General features: G+C 38.5%; 1 protein-coding gene across 3 annotated transcripts in view; it reads right to left on the bottom strand.

The window, feature by feature from the left end:
- Positions 1-10,915: 10,915 nt before the first annotated feature.
- The window catches only part of NBEA (neurobeachin), a 510,074-nt gene continuing 497,129 nt past the window's right edge, over positions 10,916-23,860 (bottom strand). For all 3 annotated transcript variants that reach the window (XM_056329059.1, XM_056329057.1, XM_056329058.1), the window contains 4 exons: positions 19,228-19,329; positions 15,655-15,851; positions 14,791-14,942; positions 10,916-12,690 (listed from right to left, as the gene is read on the bottom strand). In XM_056329059.1, the coding sequence (XP_056185034.1) occupies positions 12,600-12,690; positions 14,791-14,942; positions 15,655-15,851; positions 19,228-19,329 (542 nt within the window). In that variant the 3' untranslated portion in view covers positions 10,916-12,599. The remainder of the gene's footprint in view (positions 12,691-14,790; positions 14,943-15,654; positions 15,852-19,227; positions 19,330-23,860) is intronic.

The following is a 23,860-nucleotide window of genomic DNA, read 5'->3' as shown; positions in this document are numbered from 1 at the left end:
TTCTTTGTTGTAAGTGGGTTGCATGAAATCATCCTTAATTCAAATCAGGATACAGTAAATTGTAAATCTATTTATTCATTTACAACATGCTAACAGAACTCACAGTTACAGGTGTTTAAAAAGAAACACAGGAAAAAGAAAATAATTCTGAAACTACCATCAAGCTCCAACCAGAAAAACCATGTCCTTGTATTTGCCTGACTTGCAATAGATACTTCCCTGATATATTTCTTTGTACATAAACTGTGCCTCAGTCTGTGCTCTCCAGGGACAATCATTCTACAGGTTCTATAGCTCATCCCTCTCCCAGGGTCCTTTATATTCCTCCTCTCTTCCACCTCCCACCTTGCTACACATAATATCCTTCAACCTTATTCCAGGGATACCTATAACACGGCTCAGAAAGTGTATGATTGGACAGTGTGGCTAAGCTTTAATCTGTTGAAAGAACTGATGCAGCCAAGAATAAAGCCAGTGGGGAATAAAAAATGGGTAGAAGGTATCTCCAGCCTGATTCTCTTCCTGACCCACTTTACCTGGCAGATGAGAGAAGCCTCGACCAAACGGAAAGGAGGGTCTGGATGGCCAACATAATTTCAAAATGCCTTAACTTGTATAGTTGTGAGGTGTTTACATCTAAGCCAGTGACCCCAGGGTACTTTTGTTACCAGTGCAGAGAAATTAATGTGTGTTGCCACAGGAAGACTTCTTTCATTAGGTGTCCTGGATACCTAGGGCAGGTATCTCAGTAGTTCAAATGACTCCCCACAAGTGCCTGTTTGTATGTTTCCATGGATAATAAAGGTATCCTGGGGTGACATGTACGGATTTGGATATCTGATCTTAGCTGAAGCAAAGGGTGAAACAAATCCTGGGTTTCCATGCTGAACATGTCCCAGCCAATGGACTTGAAACCCATTTGCATATTGCTAAATAGCTAAATTACATGAACGTATGTACAGGCTCCTTACTTGCCTTGCCTCAAAGGGAATCAGTGAATTTTGGGACATACTAGGCTAGAATCAGTAAGCTTTGAGTCTCAGTCTTCAGATGTTTTTACAAGATGTTACACTTCAAATGCTAATGAATCAGATATTTAATTCAGAGGGTCACACCAGACTGTTGTTAGGAATTCAGACTTCAGCCTAGTTCTCTTCTCCCTGGAAGGCACAGAGAAAACTATGATAAATTGTCAAGTGTGATATACAGATAAATGTTGCCATGAAGAGTGTTTCTCTGGAATTTAACCAGGCCTATAAGCCCGTGTATCACTGTATCCTAGATTTAGTACTAGTTAATTCAATTCAAAATATCTTCCTTCTGTATGTGAATAACTGTCAGTCTTCTTTTGCATGAGATCTGTGTGATTATAATTTTTTTAAACATATGAAACGATTATAAGATTTCAAAAAAACATTTTTGCTCCACTAACTTGCAGGCAACTGTAGTTTTCTAATGTAAATAGTACTGAGTTTAAGTGACTCGTGTAATCAGTGTCTGGAGTCCCTTTAGCCTCCACATTCTTATTTACATGTTGATTTTTAGTGTAGTGCATAGATAAGGAAAAGCGAACTTGTTAGCAAAATCAAGGAATGCATCTAGTCTTTCCTTAATTCAGATATGGACTTTCTGAGAAGTGTTTAGCCTAACATTACCAGGTGTCACTTTCTACTTAGCGCTGGAACTGGCGCAAAGGTGGGCTGTCCAGCTCCACTTTGCGGTTACAGTGACTGGTTTCTGAAGATAGAGAGTTCAGTCAGGTGATACACTCAGGGTGTTATGACAGCTGTATTCTTATTTTCTTCCCTGATTTCACAGCAGTCTCCCTAGATAAGGCTTTGAAAGACAGAGCTAATAAGGTGCTTGTCAGCAACATGGCTTTACTTGTTAAGAAGCTGGGGGCACTTGCGTTACTCAGATGATGGTGGTGCTGTTCCCAGTTTCTTTCATCTGGATATTCCTACTTCAGGGAACAACATGTTGAACAGCAGTGCTTTGTACAATTTCTGCAAGGCAATTTGATTCCTCTGTTTTTAAAAGAGGACAATACGGTGCTTTTAGCAAAGCTTCAGAAAGCTGTGCCAGGGTGTGAGTTGTCCCTTCTCATTATCCCATGGGAAAATGGGGTTGTTGAAGCACCTACTTTTGTGCTTCCAGTTCCCCATGTTTGTTTTCTGTCTTCTATGACCTAGTGCTGCTCAGCCAGGTCCTTTTGGCACATCTAGCCTTCTTGGGAAATGTCTTTTGGAAATCAGAGATATATAAAACTATCTGCTTGCTGCCTCACGATTCTTGCTGAGTAGTCTGCTGATAAAATTGCTCCTCTTACTTGACCAGTCCATCACCATCACCTGCAGAAAATAATTTTTAAAATTCACACAAAAAAGCTCCATGAAAACTTTGCCAAATTTGATCACCCCTGCACTTCTATGATAAAACCAGTAAGATTGCTCTAGGCAGCTGCCAGTCATGTAGGTAGACTTACTGGTTGGTCTTATAACATTTAAGTGATCTTGGCTTAAACATGTTGCTTATGATTGTACCCTTTAAACGTACTTGTCTCATAACAATTTTTATACTAAATGCATCTTAGCAGCTGTAGGGGCATGGCTATTAAAAATGGAGGCTGTGATCTAAATATTTTCAATAGTTTGGGTGGCTTGCCAAATCTAGACAACTTACATGAATACAAAATTGCTTTTAGCTGTTTCTAAATTGGTTTCTGAAGTTTGGGTTACACCTATTAGGTACAATTAGATATAGTTTCTAGTAACAGCTATTTTAACCAATAATAACCTTAGGATATAGTGTAAGCTCTTTGGTTTTGTTTTGCTACATCATATAATATATTCTATATAATTACAGATAAGATTGCACAAAACATGTAAATAGAAAGAAAGGCAGAATTTTAAATGAACTAGAGGTTAAAACTTGCTTTGCGAAAAGCACAGGTTTGAGTTAAAACTGGCTACTGGAGTTACTTGAACACTGTTGGGAAATACAGAACAGTGAGGATGCGTTTGACATGCTTTGCACGTTTAGACACAGTTTGCACATAGGGACTTAGGCCTAAGCGATAGAAGAATTCTAGATCACACACAAATGAATATATGGTAAATGGTAAAACCTAGTTGCTAATAAATTCTGTATTTTTGCTGGGGTCACTTTAATCCTTATATAGCTGTTGTCTGTACATGAATAGTGAGTATTTCTATAAAGTCTCCCTTAAGCTCCATAGTCTTCTCAGAAGTGACTTTACATGTAATATTTTTTTTATATTTAACATTTTATGCATATGAAAGATCCACTTTATTGTAGAAAATAACATTTACTAAACTTATTACCACTTTATGTTCATCTCATTAATTAACATTGTATTAGATGTATTTCAAAATCCAGGTTTTACATAAAGTCTCTTGCTTCCAAATGTCAAAAGCCATTGAGAGCAGTATCAGACTAAAAAACTAAAGGTGAGGTATTCTCAAGTTCACTGAGAAGAAAGTGTTACACAGGACTGACCGTACTGCCTCCTGAACCAATCTTGCGAATGGGTAGTTTTACTTCAGGCTGCAAAGCATTTGTATGTGTTTGTTTATTAGTGTCTGTGGCTAATCATGCGTTACTCCGGGCAATCCCAGAATATATGCAAAAGATCTCCAGTCAGTGTACACCACTGGCACTTAGGACGCTCATTAAACTGAAAAATATCTTCTTTTCTGATGTTACAATGCTTCTATCTAAAACGTTCCTGTATGTTCATCTGCATGTGCATTTATGATTGCTTTTTATATCTGCATGGTTTTCTCCCCAGTTATTTATTTTCCAGTCAACCACTAAGTACATTCCAGTTCTCTCCCCCATCCCACTGTGGGGGGAGTGAGTGAGGAGCTGTGTGGGGCTGCGTTGCCAGCTGGGATTAAACCACAACCGAGAGTAAACCCTGTCCCAGCTAATATGCAGAGGGATCACCTTTTGTCTCTCCAAATGTCTTGTTTGAAAGTCTCACAATGGTTTCATGAATCAGTCAGGCTAAGTCCTGTCCACTTGCAAATTATCCACACCACAGAAAGACATAAGTGCTTTAACTCCAGGACAAAGTGAACCTGTTCTCCCCACTGGCTGGTGGGATTTTGATCTTCTGGAATGATGAGGGAGCTGAAGACTTCTGGTAGAAATACCTTTAGCCTGGGATTTTAAACAAGGCAAGGAAATGATCTGCAGGACTGCAAAGGCGGCACTATATTGTTCTAGCAGTTCTTAGCCTGTCTCTGTGAGAATTATAAATTAAAAAATAAGGACTACTTAATTTCCACGTGCTTGGGATTATGTGTTGTGCTAATGTAAGATGCCTCAAAACAGTGAATTCTGTAGCTTACCTTAAAGTGATCAAAGGGCCCGGGTAAGTTGTCTTTGGAATTATTGATTTTTGCTGGGTTTGTTTTTTTATAAACTGGTTAAAGTACAAAAGTCCTTGCCAATATAGTAAAGGGAAAAATGAATCAGAATATGACAGGCCTGTCATTCAGACAGGACTGCATGGTGGTCTGTCTTATTAGTGTTATTATTAGTGGTTAATAGGTGTCTTATTAGTGGTTAATAAGGAATTTACAGGTGAGTTAAAATAATGAGATAATTTGTTACCACAATAATTTGTGTAAGTAGATGATACAGTTTTGATAAGACTACAAACATGTTAAAAGGAATACTGGTTTCATGAAAGGCATTAGACTAATATTGCATATTTTTTTATGAAGAAATAATACTCACAGTCTCTCAAAGTGTAGTTGTTTCCAATGTCCAAAATTCAGCTGTTCCTGCTGGAACCCTGCAGAAATCTTTTTACATTAGAAACTTCTTTCCAAATGCTAAAAGCAAGGGAAGATACAGCAAGAGGACACTGATTGCCCAACATTTGCCCAGGGCAGAATACCATTTTTTAATTTTATCTGTCAAAAATGGATTTGTTTGAGTTCACAAATGTCTTATCAGTTTGGAATTTCAAATGTTTGTTTTTGGAAAAGCCTTTCAGTGGGTCTATTTAGTAGTTATGTTAATGGTTGCTTACAATGTCCCTGTTCTCTTAGCTTTTTATCCTTTGAAACACACACAGTTTGTATTTGAGGGCTAATTTTTATGGGAAGTACAGAAATCTTGTCAGCTAAGTGTTTTGGAAAAGGGCATTATTAAGGTGGGAGGAGGACTTTTGCTGAAAGTGTGCTTAAAAGAAATTACTGCAAACATTGATGTCTGAAAAGAAAAAGTCTTCAAGAACTGGTGGTTTTATGCACTTACAAGTAGGTCCACATTAAATTCCTAGAAACTGACATTTCCAGGAGTTGCAGTCCCATAATATGATTTTCTACAGACCAGATATAGAGAGATATTAGATTCTTAAAACAAGATTTGAATATAATTTAAGTAGTGGCCATATAAATACAAGTGTTTTACCCTTCAAACCCTGGTTTGTGAATGGCTGCATCTGTTAATCTGGAAAGGTTCCTATGCACATCCCTCATCTATTCTAGGACTGTTAGTGAAGATGCCTTTTTTCTTTTTGCCTTAGATACGAAAAAACAGACTTGGGATTAGCCACATAATTTTGCCCTGAGCCCAGGTCATGCCAGATTCCCTGACTAGAATTTCTACTGTTCCCTTTCTCTTACTTAATACCATCTAACCTTGTGATTTAATGATTTATCTGTTTTGTTTTGTCCTGGTTTTGCTAGAAAGCTCCCCAGGTAGCAAAAAGAGTGACCCACAATTGAGCTGCCTTGCACACACACGTGCATGCACACGTATTTATGCTGTGAGTGCCTCTGAAAAGCACAGTGGCCCCTTCCCTCCCCATGAGAAACACATGGTGACAAAAGGGATCGAAGAAACCCCAGAAACAGGGAGAGACTTGGGAGAAAGAGGTTGAGCAGTAAGTTGAAAATGTCCCTATAGGCAATTTATCTTGAAGAAAAGTTGCAGAAGGAATCTTTTTTTCAAGTTTTCATACTTATATACATTCAAAACCCATTCTTCCACCCCTCCCTCAATTACCAGATTGCACCTTGCAGAAAACCGTAACCCTTGAGCTCTCTAGTTGTGTATGTGTTGCCTCATCACATTCATTATGGGCTGATATGGAACTCAGAAGGTATTGCTGACTAGTGTACTGGCCAGATCATCCATCAATGAAGAAAGATCAGCACCCCTTGGGACACTAATCCCAGCCTACATGGAATGAGGTGTGAGTACACTATCTGTAGCCAGCTCCTGCACAGGATCCATATTCATTCAATACATGTCTGGAGTTTATGTCCCAGCTGAATCCTTCCCGCCTGACATTCGTAAGTGCTGCTGTAGATGTCTGGCTAGCAGGCTTATCTCCCACAAGATAACTTCTTAGCATTGAGGGACTTATCAAGTTAGGGCACAAGCCTCTGCAATGAGGCTCTGACAACAGAGGAAGCTATAGCAATGGTGATGGTAGCTTATTAACTCTTTCCAAGGTATCTCATTTCATGGATCTGAACCGGTGTCGATGAGCTTCAGGGAGGAATGGCCAAGGAGGAGCTCTGACCACATACTTCTTGAAGTCTACAGAGCAAGCAGAAGCTCTTTCCAGTCGATATTGATGTTCCATCATGTAAAGGTATGCACAAGGCAACACGCAAAGGGGCTGTGAGTCTAAGCATGCCAAAAAACACTAAGCACCTTCCACATAAGCTATTGCAACAGCTGTAGCTAGTGATCCAAAAGCTGTCGTTTTAGGGTGTGGTGCTCGAAGATGATACAGCAGTCTTGTGCATAAACTTGTGGCTGGGAGTTATTGCTGAGTCCCAGGCCCCACCTGTCATGACTGTGTGACATGGTTGATAGGCTGATGATCATGGAGCCCAAGGCACTCTTTGTAGGTGCCTTGGCTATATCTAGCAACTTGAGCAACGAAAGGTGGAGGCTTGGGCACTGTGCTGTGCTCATCTGCATGGTGTAACTGGCATGCCATTAACCTATCACCCTCTAAACACCCTGCAGTGTGCATGGGCTAGGATGGATTAAGGGCTGGTCCCAGGGAGTCTGGCGGCGTGGCTAGAGGCTCTCGTGCCACATGCTTTCAGGTCAGAGAAGGGCCCTGACCTGTGCTAATTGCTAGGAGAATAATACTCCCACATGACCTCTGGTTCTGCTCGAATAGACAGCTGAAATATAGAATACACTTTTAATTTCAGTTTTTTACCTCCTGCAACCCACACTGGGACACCAAGGAGCTTGGTGAAGAGATGTGTATGGGCCTTCTGGAGCCTCACGTGTGTGTGCTTTATGCTGAATCTGCTTTAGTTCTCCCTGGCAGTTATGGGGAGTTGGGGTATGTGACGGATACCAGGAGGGTCATGGTTGCAGGAGTGAGAAAATCCAACTTATGGCCTGCTTTTCATGGCAACTTAAAGCAAGGGGGACAGAAGCATTTAGTAGAGGAAAGACAGAGGGAAGGGACATTGCAGGAGCAGAGCTGGGACAATCTGTTTGGGCTTATTTGGAAAAAAATGAGTGTTTTGTTGTAGAGGAAATCTGTCCCTCTTTGACTTTTCTCTATGCTCCTAGCCCCTTCCCAGAGCCCTGCCGTCTCCCTACTGAAGCAGTCTTTTTTTTCTATTACTAATTTTTTAAAAGATGTGCATGCAGGGAGACTGGCCACCAGGCACTTTTTTATTTCCTGTTTGATACCTTTGTACAAACTAATGTATCTGAACAGCCATAGGCACTGGATTTATATGTATAAGCTGTACAGCAAGGCTGAAACACCACTTTCAATTGTTCTGGAGCCTCTTCTGGCAATCGCTAGTCCAGCTACGCAGTAAGGGAAACTAAGTGCATCATTCTTAAATTTGCATGGCTATGATACTACGATTAGCTTTGCCACAGGGCTTGGTCATTGCAGCATCCTGCCAAGACCAACTCTCTTCAAAGTATAAACAGACATGAAACTTCTAAGCCAAATCCACTGATGTTGATAGTTTTTAGCTGTCTGTAATCTTCTGGCACCAGGGGAGATATTTTTTTTCCCCCCCACTTTTGTACATAAAAGCATATTCTCTGCTTGATGTTAGGAACGCTAGACTGAAGGTAGCTGAAGGCACCTTAGGCACACAGAGCTCTTATGCCAATCCTTTAATGAATAAAAAGCACTCCAGGCTCTGAATTTTGCACATAGGTACCCCTGTTGTTACCCAGGTCCTTGTTTGTGCACATGGGGTGCAACTGAGAGAGGACTTCTAACTAATGGTGTGGAGCTGTAGTGCTGTTTAGGCATGATGTCACCACAGAGGGACCCATAAACCAAGTCAGCTGTTTGGCAGATTTTCATCTACATAAATCCCTCTGTAAACTAATTATATGGTCACAGCTTATAAATTTTACAAGAAAGCAATCTCTTGACTTGTTTTTCTTGTCGGTTGCAGATCTTGGAATTTAACTGTAGATGCTGCAAAACTAATCACCGGGGTTAGAGAGTCTATAAACTGTACCGTATTGCATAGACATATAAATTTCCAGTACTTCTTTCCTTCTTTAAATATCAGCTTAAGTTTTAGTCCATTCATTTTAGTGTTTGCAAGTAACACACACCTACATAAAACCAGTACACAATTAAACTGGTGGGAAATGTGAGCATAAACTCCAGCTAGAAGTCTCCAAATGAAATATTTATATGTACTAGACATCTTGTATCAGGAGATGGTTCTCTTGCTGTTATCAGAAGTCAGCCCTTCACTCCCCGTGTCTACTTCAAACACTTTTATCCCTGGCAGCACGAGGCTTGCTTCAAACATCCTGCTTGCTTGTCAACGGCGTGATATTATAGCAAAAATTCACCGCAACTGTTGTTCACAGGCAGCATTTTTAGCTCTACAAGCACAACCCATGAGATTCTCTATCAACATAATCATTATTTATCCAAGGCTTTTCCAGTAAATTAAGCCTAGCTAGTCTTTCCTTGGGGTAAAATGCATCAGCCTTTCTTTTATTTTTCCTCTTACAGAGAAAGCAGCATTCTCCTCAACAGTGGTAGGATCTGGACAAGGAATAAGCCTCATAGCTGTTGCACCATCCTCCTGGTATGGCATCGGCTTATAGTCCAATTTTTAACCTATGTCTAACTGGCAGGAACACAGCCAATAACTGCACCTTAATTTCACTGCAGGTATATTTTTGTTGTATCCTCAGTGCTACATCTCCCTTAGCTGAGAGATTGGTCACATTTAACTGGTTTGGTCAAAGCTGCTTCATCTTCCACAGGCAGCTTTCAGAGTTTCCCTGGAATCAGGAAGTCTCATTTCTATAGAGAAAAAAGGTGAGTTAGCCCAGCTTTACCATGCAACAGAAATGGGGCAGCTGAAGCTTTGGAAAAGTCTTGTGATATAAACTGGAGATCTGCTTCTTTTTATGTTAAAAGACCCGGCAACAGATCGTGTATAATAATGTAATTAACAAATCAACAAAAACAACAAAGGAATTTAAATATCCTGGCACATCATTTTTTTCTTAAAAAAACCCAGAAGTTAAATAGACACTAAAAGGCAACAGTGGTGTTTCACCACAAAAACCATATCAAGCTGGTCTATGTGACTATACCAGCCTGTTAATACATTCTCCTTGACCTATGCCTTTATGGAAACTCAATTTTTATAACATAAGCCATAGTGGAGATGGTATATTATTGCTATTATTACTACTACAATTATTATTATTATTATTATGAGGCTGACTTTTTTGGGTGCCCCTACCTATGAATGCAATAGAGTAGGACTTTTTTCTTTTTGTAGCCCATGGCTAATTTCTCATAAAAAAAACTTGCTTGGGCACAAAACCTTCCCATTTGTGACTAAATTGTACTTCACACAATTGCTGCGAGACTTCATGCAAACAGCAGCATTAATTAAGATACTAGTAATATTCATTTTTGTTTAACTGCAATGGTGCATATTTTCTTAATCAATTTGTTGAATAAAACATGAAATTAGGTATGAAACTTGTATAATTATGGAATGGAGATTGTGACATACCAATAAACTGTTTCACAAGCTGCAATTAACATACCAATCCTTTCCTCTACTCCCCATCTCTCCCCCAGCCCCAGAACAATCAAGTTAGTTTATTTGCTTCAAAAGCTGATTGATATACTTATCTGCTAAAATGTATACAGTATTCTAATAAGATTCTCAAACATTGGCTTTAGTTCGTTTTGATAATTGTTTAAAGAACAATCATTCTAAACAGGAAGGCAATGAGTAGGGGCAACAAACTGAAGTGTTGGCTGTTATTCTGCTTTTTAGTCTATTATCAGGAGTTTTCTAATTATGAGGAAAGTATTTTGCTTACCATTGTTACCTTAAATTAGATATCTGACATTTAGCTAACTGTATTTCCACTTGCTGTAATCTTTGTAGGGACCTCAGCATTTCCAAAAGGCAATTTATCCCACCTGTTTTGTTCTGCTATGAGAGTGTATATATCTAACTTTCAGTGCCCAAGGCAAAATGAAATTAATTTCATCTTATCAGATATTGATACCCAAAATGGCTTTCATCAGATCTTTGCTTTCTGTGAGGTCTATTATGCAAGATCATTGCCTATTCACAAGAATCCTAAATATCTCTTACAGGCTTTGATTTTTCACTTCTGTTGATCAAAGTATCTTTAGTAACTTCTCTCCGTGTACTGACAATCAAAAGAGTTGCAAAACACACTCTGTAACCTCTGTTTTAGTTCCTGAGACCACAGGAAATACAGCCACCCAGGCATGCATAATTTTTGGTATAAACATAGCATATCAGAGAGGATTTCTTAAAATATTTTTTTTGTTTGTTCCTAATGATAATGTGAATGTTTTGATGAAAAGTTCATTGAAATGAAAAACAATCACTGAATTCTTTGCATATTTTATTTTTCTTTTTGATTTCCAACTCACACACATCTGGCATATTTTACATCTTTGCAATAAAACATGGTTACAATAGCTTAAGGAATTTATATATCCAAAATATTTCACCATGATCTCAAGATGAAATGAACTTGTCTTCCAGATGTTCAATAGTCTCCCAATTCTAAGCTACAAACTCAAGATATTGCTTACAGACGGGTGATGAATAACTTAATCATTACGTTGATCCCCATGATTTCAGAATCATAAATACAAACAACAATGAAGAAGGAAATTCAGTGCTAAACTTACTAATACAAGGTGGATAACAAATAAGTAATCACATCAATAAATAATGATATGTTTCTGGTGCAAAGTGCCAATACAAAGAATCCATTATCTTTTTAAATAAATGACTGCAAGTGAGTGTAAATTCTGAGAAAATTACATTCCTGTTACATGCCTCATAGCCCTACCGACACAATATGTACATCTATGACAATACAGTCACCAAATATACAAAGAAGAAACATGAATTAAAGTGTATATACCCCTGGGTGTGTAATTTGATCAGTACGATGTGCAGAAAATTATTCCAATAGTTATCATTACAGTATTGTAAAACATGAAGTGCCTTAGTTTGAGTGGCTTCAGGTGAGATTTTCAGAAGAACCAAAAAGAATAACCTCAATTACCTTTACAATGAAGCTAAGGCTGTCAAATAAACTAAGCTGCTCAGAGGAAAGATAAAGGAAAAAATCACTGGGGGCTTTCTTGCCCATGATTTGTATGCCAAATGTTAATAATCCAGAAGTATAGCACTTTATCTGTATTGGAATTTATTAAGCATTACAAAGCATTAAACTGAACTTCCCTCTTTGCTCCCTTTCCTTCTAGTCTTTGAATTTAAAAGGGAGGAATTCAATTTCTATTGTATAAATATGGCAAATGATGGCTTTTTATCCAAATGCTTCATGAGCAGAACTCCACTTAAGAGGGGTAAAGTTTAGATTCAAAACGTGAAAAAACATGTGTTGGTGGAAATGTCAAAATTACTGTTTGCGCCCAAATTCAACCCTTTAACACAAGCTGTACCCTTAGGCAGATCTCCAGTTTGATTTGTGTGAATGCACCTGTTCCTTCAAGACATCAGGTTTAAAGTACATGCAAGTTGTAACTCCACAATAAAATTAAGAAACAGTTTTGTTCTTTATACAAGGTTTTACTTTTACAAAAGTATCCCTTTAAAGTTAAGATGTGCATCTGATGTACAAAGTATCAAACGTATTTTTTTTATCTCAGCTTGAAAAGAGGCTGGAGATGGGATGCATGTTAGGTTCAAAGCCTAAACATTGAAATAACTGGACACAAGGTTCCCCAGAATTTTCAAAAGTCTCTTGTGGCGCATCCTACTACCTTTTCTCAATAAACAAAGATATATGAAATAATTACCAAAACATCTCCTAATTCATATAATTTACATGATACAAGCTTGCTTTTCAGCAGCTGGTGTTCAGTTGTGAAAAAACACACAAAGTAAAATGGTTGCTGACTACAATGTACAGCTATTGCTGGGTGTAATGGAATGTACAACGGAGGTCAATGCAGACGTGGTTTTCCACCAGAGACTACACCTTTCATTGCAGCACTTGTGCTCTCAGCTTTACCTGGGCTTTCAGTTCTTCATTCCGCTTCAGTATCTGTTCTGATGCTCATAATGCCACCGGTTAAAATCTATATTAAAAGCTACAATGCTGCCAGAAGCCATGCCAGTAATCAGAGTTCTGAAAAAGATAGAACAGGCGGTCCTGTTAATCCTCTTTTACCTTCTCAAGCAATGGTTTACCATAAACAGCAAAAAAGCTAAAAGAATAAGGCTCTTTTTGCAACACTGTCTGAAGATTAAGCTCATGGGTAGGATTCAGTTTGCAAATGAGACGCTACATTTAGGTGTCGCCATATGAGCCAAATTTCCATCTTCCCATTACAGGAAGGTCAAGGGAGATCTGGAGGTCCATTCAGGCACCTTCACATAAGTAAAAGCATCACACCGTTTGACATGCTCTCACATACCCTGCCTTGCCTCCAGCTGCCTCTCCAGAAGGGTGTGGGTTTTCACTGGGTGCTTTGTCATGTGTGCCACCCCAGGTACGTACCTCAGACCTCTAAAGTATCTCAAACAGTACTAACTAGCTATGGGTAGGCAACTGAATGTGACCCCAGTCAGTACCCCCAGTGCAGCCTGAGACCAACTCCCTGCAGGTCACTGGGCATGTACTTTAGAGTGAGCTTCATTGTCCTCTAGACTCCACAGGCTGTAGCAAATAAATTTTCATTTTTATTACAGAAGTTCGTTCCCGTAGCTCACATGAAGACACCTTCATTTAGGTGTTTTAGAACCCAGATGCCTAATTTCAGGCACCTTGTGCCACTGGAGGTACCCCAGGACAGCTGACGTGTCTATGCTGGCTGGCAGCTGGGACATGGGGCTTGGAGCACTCTGCACTTGGGGCTGCGGCTGGGATCAGCTGGGTATCCCATGGCCTCCCAGACAGAATGAGATGCCTCTGTGAAGACAGCTGAACCGATCCCTTAATTACAAGCTGGTCCCACCTTGGTACTCCTAAAAAGCTTCATATTGAAATGTAGCCCCATATTTACGCTGTTCTGGTGGCAATAGCTGAGGTGATTTTCCAGTTATCACATATCCTCTAATTCTGGTAGCTGAGTTTTAAAAGGGAATTAGATATCTATCACTACTTCTATCAAACTATACAAAAGCTGTTTTCTGCTTAATTATGTGACTAAAGCTAAGCAGGTACTTAAAGCACTTTGCACAGCTGGGGCTTCTCAGCCTGTTATTGCAATAAGGAATAGAGAAAATAGGCTAGCTGAAATTTTTTGCAGTGTAAATAAATCTCTTCAAACAGAGCACAGTACTGTATGCATAAACTGGCAAAGCTCCAGAAGTGAATAGGCCTGTTCCAGTTCCAGTTAGTTAGTTTCAATTAGGCTAAATCTGAGACAAAAAACTTGTTTCAAGTCATCTACTTATACATGTTTTTGTTGCTTTTGTTGCTTTGCGAAATGGGTTAATATCATCGGAATGCTGAAAAGTGTAAGAAAAAAAAAACTTAAATGAATGCTGCATGATTTTTCCAATATCCTATGAATTCTTTGCATGTCATGAGTTTGTATATTAATAAGAAATACAATACTGATGCATGATGTACACAGCAAATCCACTCATAATCCTGCATAAATGCAACATATAGACTTTCATTATAATCACAATAGAAGACTGAGGGATCAATTTCATATATCTTTGACATTTACAGTGGGAATTTTAGTGCCACAGCAGTGACTTCAAAAATCTTGGCTTCTACACCACACCCCCATTGCTCAAGAAGGTCAAAGGAAAGGATCACACCCACTCCCAGTGGATAGATCCACCAATAGTATTACACATTATAGTCTAGATGCAACCCCAAGTTCTCAAGCTCTACATATGTGAAAATCAGAAATGTACCACAAACTTTTGTAATGGGCTTTAAGGCCTCTACTACTACTACTACTGCACTCGGATCCAGCCTGACCATTCCTATGTGCTTAAGTTAATGTAATTTTGCTCATACTTTGCTAACTGAGCCTTTGGCTTACTGACTTCAATGATATAAGACCTCATGTTACTTTACGTGCTTGTGCTGTGAGACTTAGGGATCGGGAAAAATGCTGAGTCAGACAAATCAACAACAACTGGGGTAACAGTTTTGTACCGTATCCTGTTAATGACTGCATACCATAAATTCACACTTTACAGTTCATGGAGATGTATACTCTGTGCAATTTTACCATTTACATACAAACATTAACGACAAACTCACCTCTGATCATGAGACAGATCCATAGCTCTTATGCCAGCATCACAGCCAGGGTAAATATAGAGCTGCTTGAAGTCACAGGCCTGCCACACTTCCACTACACCATTGTCTCCCCCTGTTACCAGGTTCTGCCCATCACTGCTGAGGAGGATGGCCTTCAGGGGGGAAAGACAAAACCCAAGCACACAGTCAGCTTTTATGGAAACAGGTTAATACTACAAAAAACTAATAAACTTATAAGCATTTCTTTTGCTCTGGCCACTTTAAATTTGAATAAAAAGGCTCCCACTCCTCTTTTTCCCCAATCAAAAAGTAAACCAACAAATATTGGGTCTCCAAATGTAAAATTGTGTGGTTTGAAACATGATATATAACCAAAAAACTGTTTAAATGAATCTGCAAAGACTTGAGTTCAGCACATAACATTTCAGTGTTTGTCTCACAATAGTCGGTGCCATTGCTAACACTTAAAGCAAAGCAGCGATCTGCATTCCTCATGCTGCTTCAAGTGCTAGTGACAGAGCAGAGCCCTGAAGGCACAAATTCATGTCTTGGCTAATAAATGAAGAATGGACTCTTTTCAGAGCATTTTGTTTTAAAGATATATTTCCCACTGAAATTTAATTCCAAACAAACATTCCAGGAATCATGTGGGATCATAAACAATTTGTTCTTATTTATTCTGGAAAAGCTCAAGTGCATTTTTGCATTTGGAGATGGAGAAAAGAGGATCTGTGTCTGAATATGACTTAACCAGAAGGTATCAATTTTACGCATATTTCCTTTAAATCACAGGGCAAATACATTAAATTTATTTTAATACATAAAGGTGAGACACAACAAATGTTTGTTTGCATTTAGATTTACCCTGGTTGAATCATTGATCTCCATCTGAGCTAAGAGTTTGCCATTAATGCTGAAATTGCTGAACCGTCCTCGTTCATAGTAGATAATGCAGTGACCTTCACTAGATACTGAAATTAAGCGAGGATACAAGCAGTTTTCTGTTCCTTCCAGGGCTCTCAGCAGATCTCCAGTAATTGTGTGTACCAGACAAGGACCTTCTGTATATGAAAACATAATATATCATATATTTGCTACTTATACAAACTATCTATGCTGTGCACAAAAGCAATGCATAATACACATTTATATCACATTTGTCCTGCATAGATATAAGGAGATGTAATGTTTGGTTAAAGAATTTAAAATATACAACAGAAGAAGAAATGCAAGAGCTAGCATATTAAGAAAATAGATACAACATGCCTAAAATTGGTAGTTTATTATTTACATAAACCGGTAGGAGTCTTCCTTGATCTACCTTCTAAAATATTCTTTCCTTTTTCCAAGCATTCAGAAGCCTCAGCCTTACTGCTTTCCTCCAACAACATGAACTCTCTTTACCCTGCCCATTCACATTAAACAGATGGGGCCCTATCAGTGACTAGTAGGAGCAACTCCCAGAGGGCATATAATCGTATCACTGCATATTTCCCCTATAGACAATGGCAGTCCCTGTAGGTCCTCTCTCCCAACGAATATGTTATATGCATAAATTTCAGTCCTAAATTGTTTTAACAATGGAAGTCATCTGACAGCCAACAGTTACTATGATGTCTGAACTATAAGAGCTTTTAGGAGACCACATTGTAACTGCTATTACTCTAAAGAGATAATAATATGAGATTTTAATATATTTTTATGACTGCTGATGAAAGAAAAAAACAGCTATGAAATCCTCAATGTACATTTTAAGATGCAAACCTAGGCTATTTCCATTTCAAGATCTGTGAGAAAAGCTCATTTGAAAGTGAGATCTGTATTCCTACTAAGAAAAAGAGTCTCTTCTGTGGTAAACGTAATGAGTCATAGTAAATACTAAATGTTTTCTTTTATGAATCACAGGATACTCCTGGACAGCAAAGTAATCTCTTCCTTACACAACTGGCTCATGACCCTGAAAGTAAATTCATTCTGGCAGACTCAGCCACCTCACGTTAAGCCCTTCTAACTTCCCTGAAATTCACAGAGCAGCTGGGTTTGCCCAGGTAGAATGAATCACAGCATCAGTGCATTCACCCATGAGCCCTCTGGTATAGGTTTTCATCTGTGTTTGCATAAAGCCTTATACAGAGTGACCTCAAGCCTGGCTGGGTCCATGAGCTACAACTGCAATGGAATTAACTAATGTTCTTAAATAGTTGAGTTTCAGCTTTGGAAATACTGAAATGCCAGAATGTTACATGAAGTGATGCCTCCACCTTTAGAATAATTACCGTTAGATCTTTCAAAATAAAAGTGTAATGCCTTCACAGCTGAATCGACATGGACAAGAAAAGGCAAAAAGAAAATCTGATTTAAGATGTTACTGTAAAGACATGCAGACTGACCACTCCTTTTGTGGTTTTATTGGATAAGAACTTGCAAACATCAACCTGATGCACAGGATTTTTCTCAGAAGAGTCCTATATGCGCTGTCTCCCTGCCGCAGCAGGTTCTCGAGCACCGTGTGTGTTACCACGTTGCCACAGCCAGCTCCAGAGGGACAGGCTCCCCACGAGGGAGCACAGGCAGCACTCGGGTAGGATGGCAGGGCAATGCAGCACTGCCACGAAATGCAACCTAAGAAACTGGAAAGGGAGTGGAAAGGACAGAAACTGAAGAAGCAGCTTTAAAACAGGCATCTGCTGGAAACCAGAAATAAAACCGGGTTGTTTTTTTTTTCTCTCTGCATTTATATATGGACTAGAGTTCGACGAGGAAGAGCATGAGGAGAGTAACTCAGAGGACAGACTGGGTATACATTTCTCTTGATCAATTACAAACATATTCTGGATTTGATGTAAAAGTCTTGGGTTCTCCAGTAGCTTTTACCTCCAGAAATATATGTTACCAAAACGTCATATACTTAATGAAGCAGAAGATAACTGAGTACAGATTCCAGCTACTTTAATAAGATAAGACCTGTAAAAGAATAGTTGAAAAGGGTACACTATTACAGCAGTAAGAGTGTATAAAGATGCCTTAAAAGATAAGAAATAGCAGTGCTGCAAGAAAAACTTTAGGTTCAGTGTCACTGTACATTTTTTTCATAAATGTCTTGACTTCACCTACGACTGTTATGTAGTATGTCATTACGAGAGTTAATGACCCATTAGGATTTCCTGTTAAAAATGCCTTTACTCAAAAGTTTCACACTCAGCTTTGAAAATAAATGTTGAGCTCCGAGGCAGTATAAATGGCGATAACCCAGGAGCTCAGCTGTGAGCAAAAGCGGGCAGAACAAGCATCACATCCTTCTTAACCTCAGAAGCAGCAAACTTTTTAAAAAGGAATATGAGGATATCCACAGAGATGAACAAAACGGGCATCGCTGTAGACAGAGAAGCAAGTGGCTGGATGTGGATGTAGGCGTGGAGTGGAAATGAGATAGGAAGATATGTAAGGAAGAAGAACCTTAAGGAAGGACAGGGGCAATGTAAGGAAAGCAAATAAGGGAAAAGAGATAACGTAGCACAAAAGAGAGAGAGAAGGGGGAAGACAGTGAGGCAAATAGGAAAGGAAAAAAGACGTGCAGTTTGCCAAATTAAGAGAAGAAGCTGAACAAGAGAGCGCAGTGGGAGAAGAAAAGTGGACATGGACTTAAGTGGGAAAGGAGAAGGTGTACGGAACAAGTAAAATGGAACAAATAAAGGAGAAACAGAACACAGAAAGATGAAGCAAACATTCATTGAGGCACGTGTTTCATTTACATTGATTACCAGTTATACAGGAGACTGCTGCAGGTTTGGAAAGGTATTTTGAACATTTGTATTGGCAATTGTTGGGTACTCTGGATTCCACAGATAACTAACAGGGAGAAAGTGTGAACAGAGGGTTCAAAAAGCTTAACAGAAGAGAGGTAACAACAAGTCTGCAAACTCCTCATTATTTGGAATACCTCACAAAAAAAAAAACCAAAAAACCTACTAGACAAAATGCTGTCCACAGATTCAAAACCAGACAAACTGACCCTGCCTCCCTTGCTAAGGCTGAGCTCAGTCCTACAAACTGCCATTCAATTATGGTCAGGGTGGAGAACTTGCAGCTGGCCCTCCCCCAAATACAGGTCTCTACCAACAAGTTTCTTCAAGATCAGTAAATGTCATTATGAATTGTTGTACAAATTTTTTATCAACTACTCTCCCAGGTCCAAGGGGGAATAGCAGCACAGGCTGGAAGGAACAACCAACTTAATTTGTGTTCAAACCTTGTAAGCCCTGATAGTAAATAATAACATTCAGAGTAAACTGTTGCAGATTCCCCCAGAAATACTACACGTCTTAGTAGAGGAGGCTTTAGATAATTGAAGTATATGTAGCTTGAGGGAAGACTGGGAAGTACCACTAAAAAAGGCTCTAAAACTGTATAGACTTAAAGCATAAAAACATTTCTGACCTTTAGCACCACTGATAACAAGTCCCAGCTCTGCACAGACCGACACGCAGACAACTTCATGGTCATGACCAGTTAGAACAGCGCGAGGAGCTGGATAATCACCTGTAAAAAAAAACCACATGGGAATTAAAACAAAAAGAGCAAAGAACAGAGGAACACCAAACGAGATCTGTTCCATCAACAAAAGAACTTTGCTGCAATTTTCCTGAAATCAGTAGCATCAAAGAGAAGTGCAGTGTGGTTAAATATCTCATACTTAGGTTTCTGAGCAAAATCAATTCAGATGTCACAGTTTCACAGGCAGAGCTTCCCAATTCAAACTCATTCCCAACTCATACATTAACAAAAATGTTAATTCAAAACCAAAACTTCCTTGGTTTAGAAATTATGGACTGTGCGCTGCTTACAATACACAAATTATAACAATACATTACAGTTTCATTACCTAAAAATATTGAAAATGTGTATTTCAGATAAAGAACACGAAGTGTGGTGGTATTAAAAGCAGCTGTAATGTAAAGGTCTGCTATTGGACTTCTATGCCTCCAGACTTCTGCTAGGAACCTAAAGAGCAGCATGAATTGAGGGTGTTCCTGTATTAATGGTCATAATTTCTTTCATGAAACTGGTGGTCAGAAAGAAGAAAGAAGGGACAGGACTGTACTAGAAAGATGCTACTATTGCATAGACATTACTGGTTCAGAGACATACTGACTGCTTACAGATTAAAATTATAGCTAAAAGTGATTATGGGTATACATAATGTTAAATATATCACCATGGATAACTGTCCCATTTTTATCCCATTTAATTTATTAAAGAGTGGGATAGACTACTCCCTAAAAATTTATTTTTTTCTATTCAGAAGCGAAATGTATTTTATTTTGAGTTCAAACAACTGGGCATTTATGGAGTATTTATATGACAAATAGCAACATTTCTGTTGTTTCTAGCAATAACAGATGCTGACATTTTAACGGTGAATCGCCTATATGAAGTAAGGAATTGCTCAGTATTTGATATTGCTTTGCCAGGCAAAGAAAGATAACCAGTAACAAAAAATTAGCAACTTGCTAGATAACATAGATTTCAGCTGGTTATATTTACTTTGTACAAATGAAATATAGAAAGCTGGCAAATTCCAAAGAACTGGAGTTCTGCCAGTATAGTTCAAATACTTTAAAAGGATAAAAGAAATGAGCTAGGGAACTACAGATGAATTACTGTAACATTAATCCTATGCAAAATAACAAAATGGTTAATCCACAATTCTGTCAACAGAGAATTGGAAGCAAAAATCTCATTAATGCCAGTCACCGTGCTGTACTGGAATAGCAATCTTGTCAAGCAAGCTTCTTTGTTTTTAACAACATGAGAGGTATAGTTGATAAAGATGGCTGTGTTAAAATGGCCTCCATGTATTTTTTTCCAAGATATTTGTCTTAGTAATACAACATTTTGATTTAAACCTGTTTTACATGGGACTGAATGTGGACAACATGGATGGCATAGAAGCGGGTTCAATGATAGATCTTAAAAATTTTGGTCCATAGAAAGGTATTTACTACGAGCTACATATTCAGATACAGGAAATTAGGGTGTCCAATTAGGAGCTGGGAATTGATTCTTGACAGAATCCTAACCAATAATGGATAATACAAAATCTTTGCTGGTAAGATATGGTTGTGTATAAAACTGGTACAAAGATTCACAAGCAACCATATGATGAAGAGAGGAAGAAATTACTCTAACATTCTCTGCATTGCTTAGTTAAACAGAAAGGTAGCAAAATGTGTTTTATTTTATTTATTTTGAATACAGCCAGGTGGAAGGCTGACACTCCTGGACAAGCACAAGCTCTGTTCGCTGGAGAGGAGACTGTTCTGGAAGGCAGTGAGACAGAGAAGGATTTATGGACCCAGAAAGGAAAACTCCCTCAACACTAACTTTAAATGCAATACTCTAGAATAGCAAACTGGAGTCGAGAAATATCTTGCTGCTGTAGATAAGAAAGATTAAAGTCTTGTACCCACATTCACAGAAATGAGCTTAAAGGAGGGTCATACAACTGATATAGAGAATAAGGCTTAAGTGTTTAAAGGGTTTTCTCTCTTTGCTGCACAGGCAGCAATGCAGTGACTTGACCACTGTAGCTGGGAGTCACAGGCATAAACGATGTCCAAGAGCACAAAAATTTATCTTGCAGCTAATGGCACAGCAAGGTCCAATGGGTGAATGGCTGCACACATTTCAACCCTGCAATAAAATGCAGTTTCCCAACTGGAAAAAGGGTTAAACACTAAAATTAAAATGGGAACTACCCAAGTAGCTACGCAATATTGGCATGGGCTTCTGAAAGATATGCGTTAGGAATGGAGGTTTTCACAGACTTTTGTGGGTCAATGAATTAAGTATTTCTTATTGCAGACACTCATATTATATAAACCTGTCAATAAATTAATGAAATGGCTATCTGGGTATGTGACTTGGTAGGACGTTCCAGACCTTTCTTACTTTAAAGGAGAGAAATATTCTGACTTGCAGCCTGAACTTACTTCTGTCTACCTCGTATTTCTTTGTTCTTGTGTCAGCACTGTCCCTTAGCTTCAGATCTTCTCCCCTTCTTGTGTTTTCCCCACTCATGTACTTACAGAATAAATCAGCCCTCTCAGTTGTTCTTCAGACCAAACTCTAAAAGACAGAGTTTTATTTTTATAAAAAATGCCTCTTTTTATTCATTGTAGCAACCCATTTCTGTGCCTGTCTAGCTCCAAGTTGTTTCTTAAAATTTGGGTAGCCAGAACTACATACAACAATAGTCCTTCAAAATTTAGTGTGAACCTACAGTACTTCTTGCGGAACCCTACATAAATTTGGTGTATTTCACTATCTTTCTGAACCAGCTGAGAACTGCCAACCATGGATTCACAGACTCTTTTTGGACCCAATAGTACAGGGTGGGTCAGTCTACCTGGTCCTGTCACTGCATTGTATAGACACTTCCCTACCTCTAACGAAAACAGCTACACCAATAAATCCTAGTTTCCCAATCTTTAATCTAGCCTGAAAGAAAAGAATCTTTCCGGTCTGGAAACTGAAGATGTGAACTGAAAATTGGGCTTTACTGCTAGGGAAGGATAGATGTTGGAAAAAACAGAGAAAGATGCTTTTTGGATATCATCAACCATCAGCTGTATTTGGAGATTTAGATTTTTATCATTGCTGTTGAGAATCCCACTTCCTTTTGAAGTTGGATTTTTGTTCGTTTGTTTGTTTGTTTGTTTCAGGTACATAACAGAAAAATGAAAAGAAAAAAAAAATCATCCAACTAAATACAGAATTTTCCACTTCCCTCCCCCCCCACACCATATGTCCTCCTGGAATAAAGAAGAATTATGCCTAAGGGTCATCTTGGCTTAAGCTCTGATCACAGAGGTGTATACAGCAGTGTCATCAGACTGCAAAGGTGAATGACTGAAATTAGATTTTTTTTGAGGGAAAAGAAATAACACAGTTTTCAAAAGGGTATTTTCCTTAGGGTTTCCTAGGAAAACATTATAATATCATGAAACTGTAAAATGTCAGAATATGAAAAATGAGCATATTTAATTGACTACTTGATTTATGAAGGAAAATGCTTATAAGAAGCAATTGCACTGAAACATAGATCTTTGAGTCCTGTTTTTCAGTAAATACAAATTAATAACAGCATATCATTATTAGTAACAGTCCGACAGTAATTGAAAATGGGATTTTCCCCCTTAGGGCTCTAAGAAAAAAATATTCAGTGATACTTTCTACAGGAAAAGTTGTGGCATGGGGAAGAGAACCTCAGTCATATTACATTTTATTTTTAAGGACAGAAGTTGTGAATGCCAGGAATCATTCAAAATCTAACAAAATATTCTGTCACTGTCACATCACCACTGATAGATGCAACAGAGGTCAAAGGCTGCAGCTCTGAGGGAATTGCAGGTGAAAATATCCTACCTAAGAACTGAGATACCATCACTGTAAACTCCCTGTAATTTCCCCAACGGAGCACCTTTGAACTGAATTACTACAGGGCAGAAGGGAAAAAAAAAATAATAAGCTGCATTGTATTTCCAAGCAAGTAAGTTTTTCTACAAAGTCTGAAATTAAATACATCTTCCCTTCTCTCTGAAAAATATAATGCTTGATACTACTATAAGGTTATTCTAGAACAAACGGTGCTCTAGCATGGCAAGGAAACAAAAGAAGAAAAGAAATAGAACAGTGTTATTATTTCTTTCATATTGTCCTTTTCCAGGAATTATGTACAGATTGCTATGGGGACACACCTAAGAGCCTTCTGTATAAAAAAAAAACCATGAGACCACAAGGCAAATTTCAGCTATTTCATCTCTGACTTTGATGGCAGCAAGTACAAGACCATAGCTGAATTGTTTGCTGAAAATAATTTTGTTATTTACTTTAGTATTGGCATTTTTGAGGGTATACTCATCAGAAAAAAACTTAGAAAATACTACGGAAGTGAATACTTTCATGGAAGTGAAAATGTAATAGCATTCTTGAATTTTTACTGTCAGAAAAAAACATCCTGGAGTTTGACGAAAAGATAAGGCTACGATCAATAAATAGGAATATTTCA

Source organism: Falco biarmicus, chromosome 2, assembly GCF_023638135.1.
Source record: "Falco biarmicus isolate bFalBia1 chromosome 2, bFalBia1.pri, whole genome shotgun sequence".
Lineage (NCBI taxonomy): Eukaryota > Metazoa > Chordata > Aves > Falconiformes > Falconidae > Falco > Falco biarmicus.
Note: the sequence above shows the minus strand (reverse complement) of the source record. Positions and strands in the feature narration are given on the sequence as shown.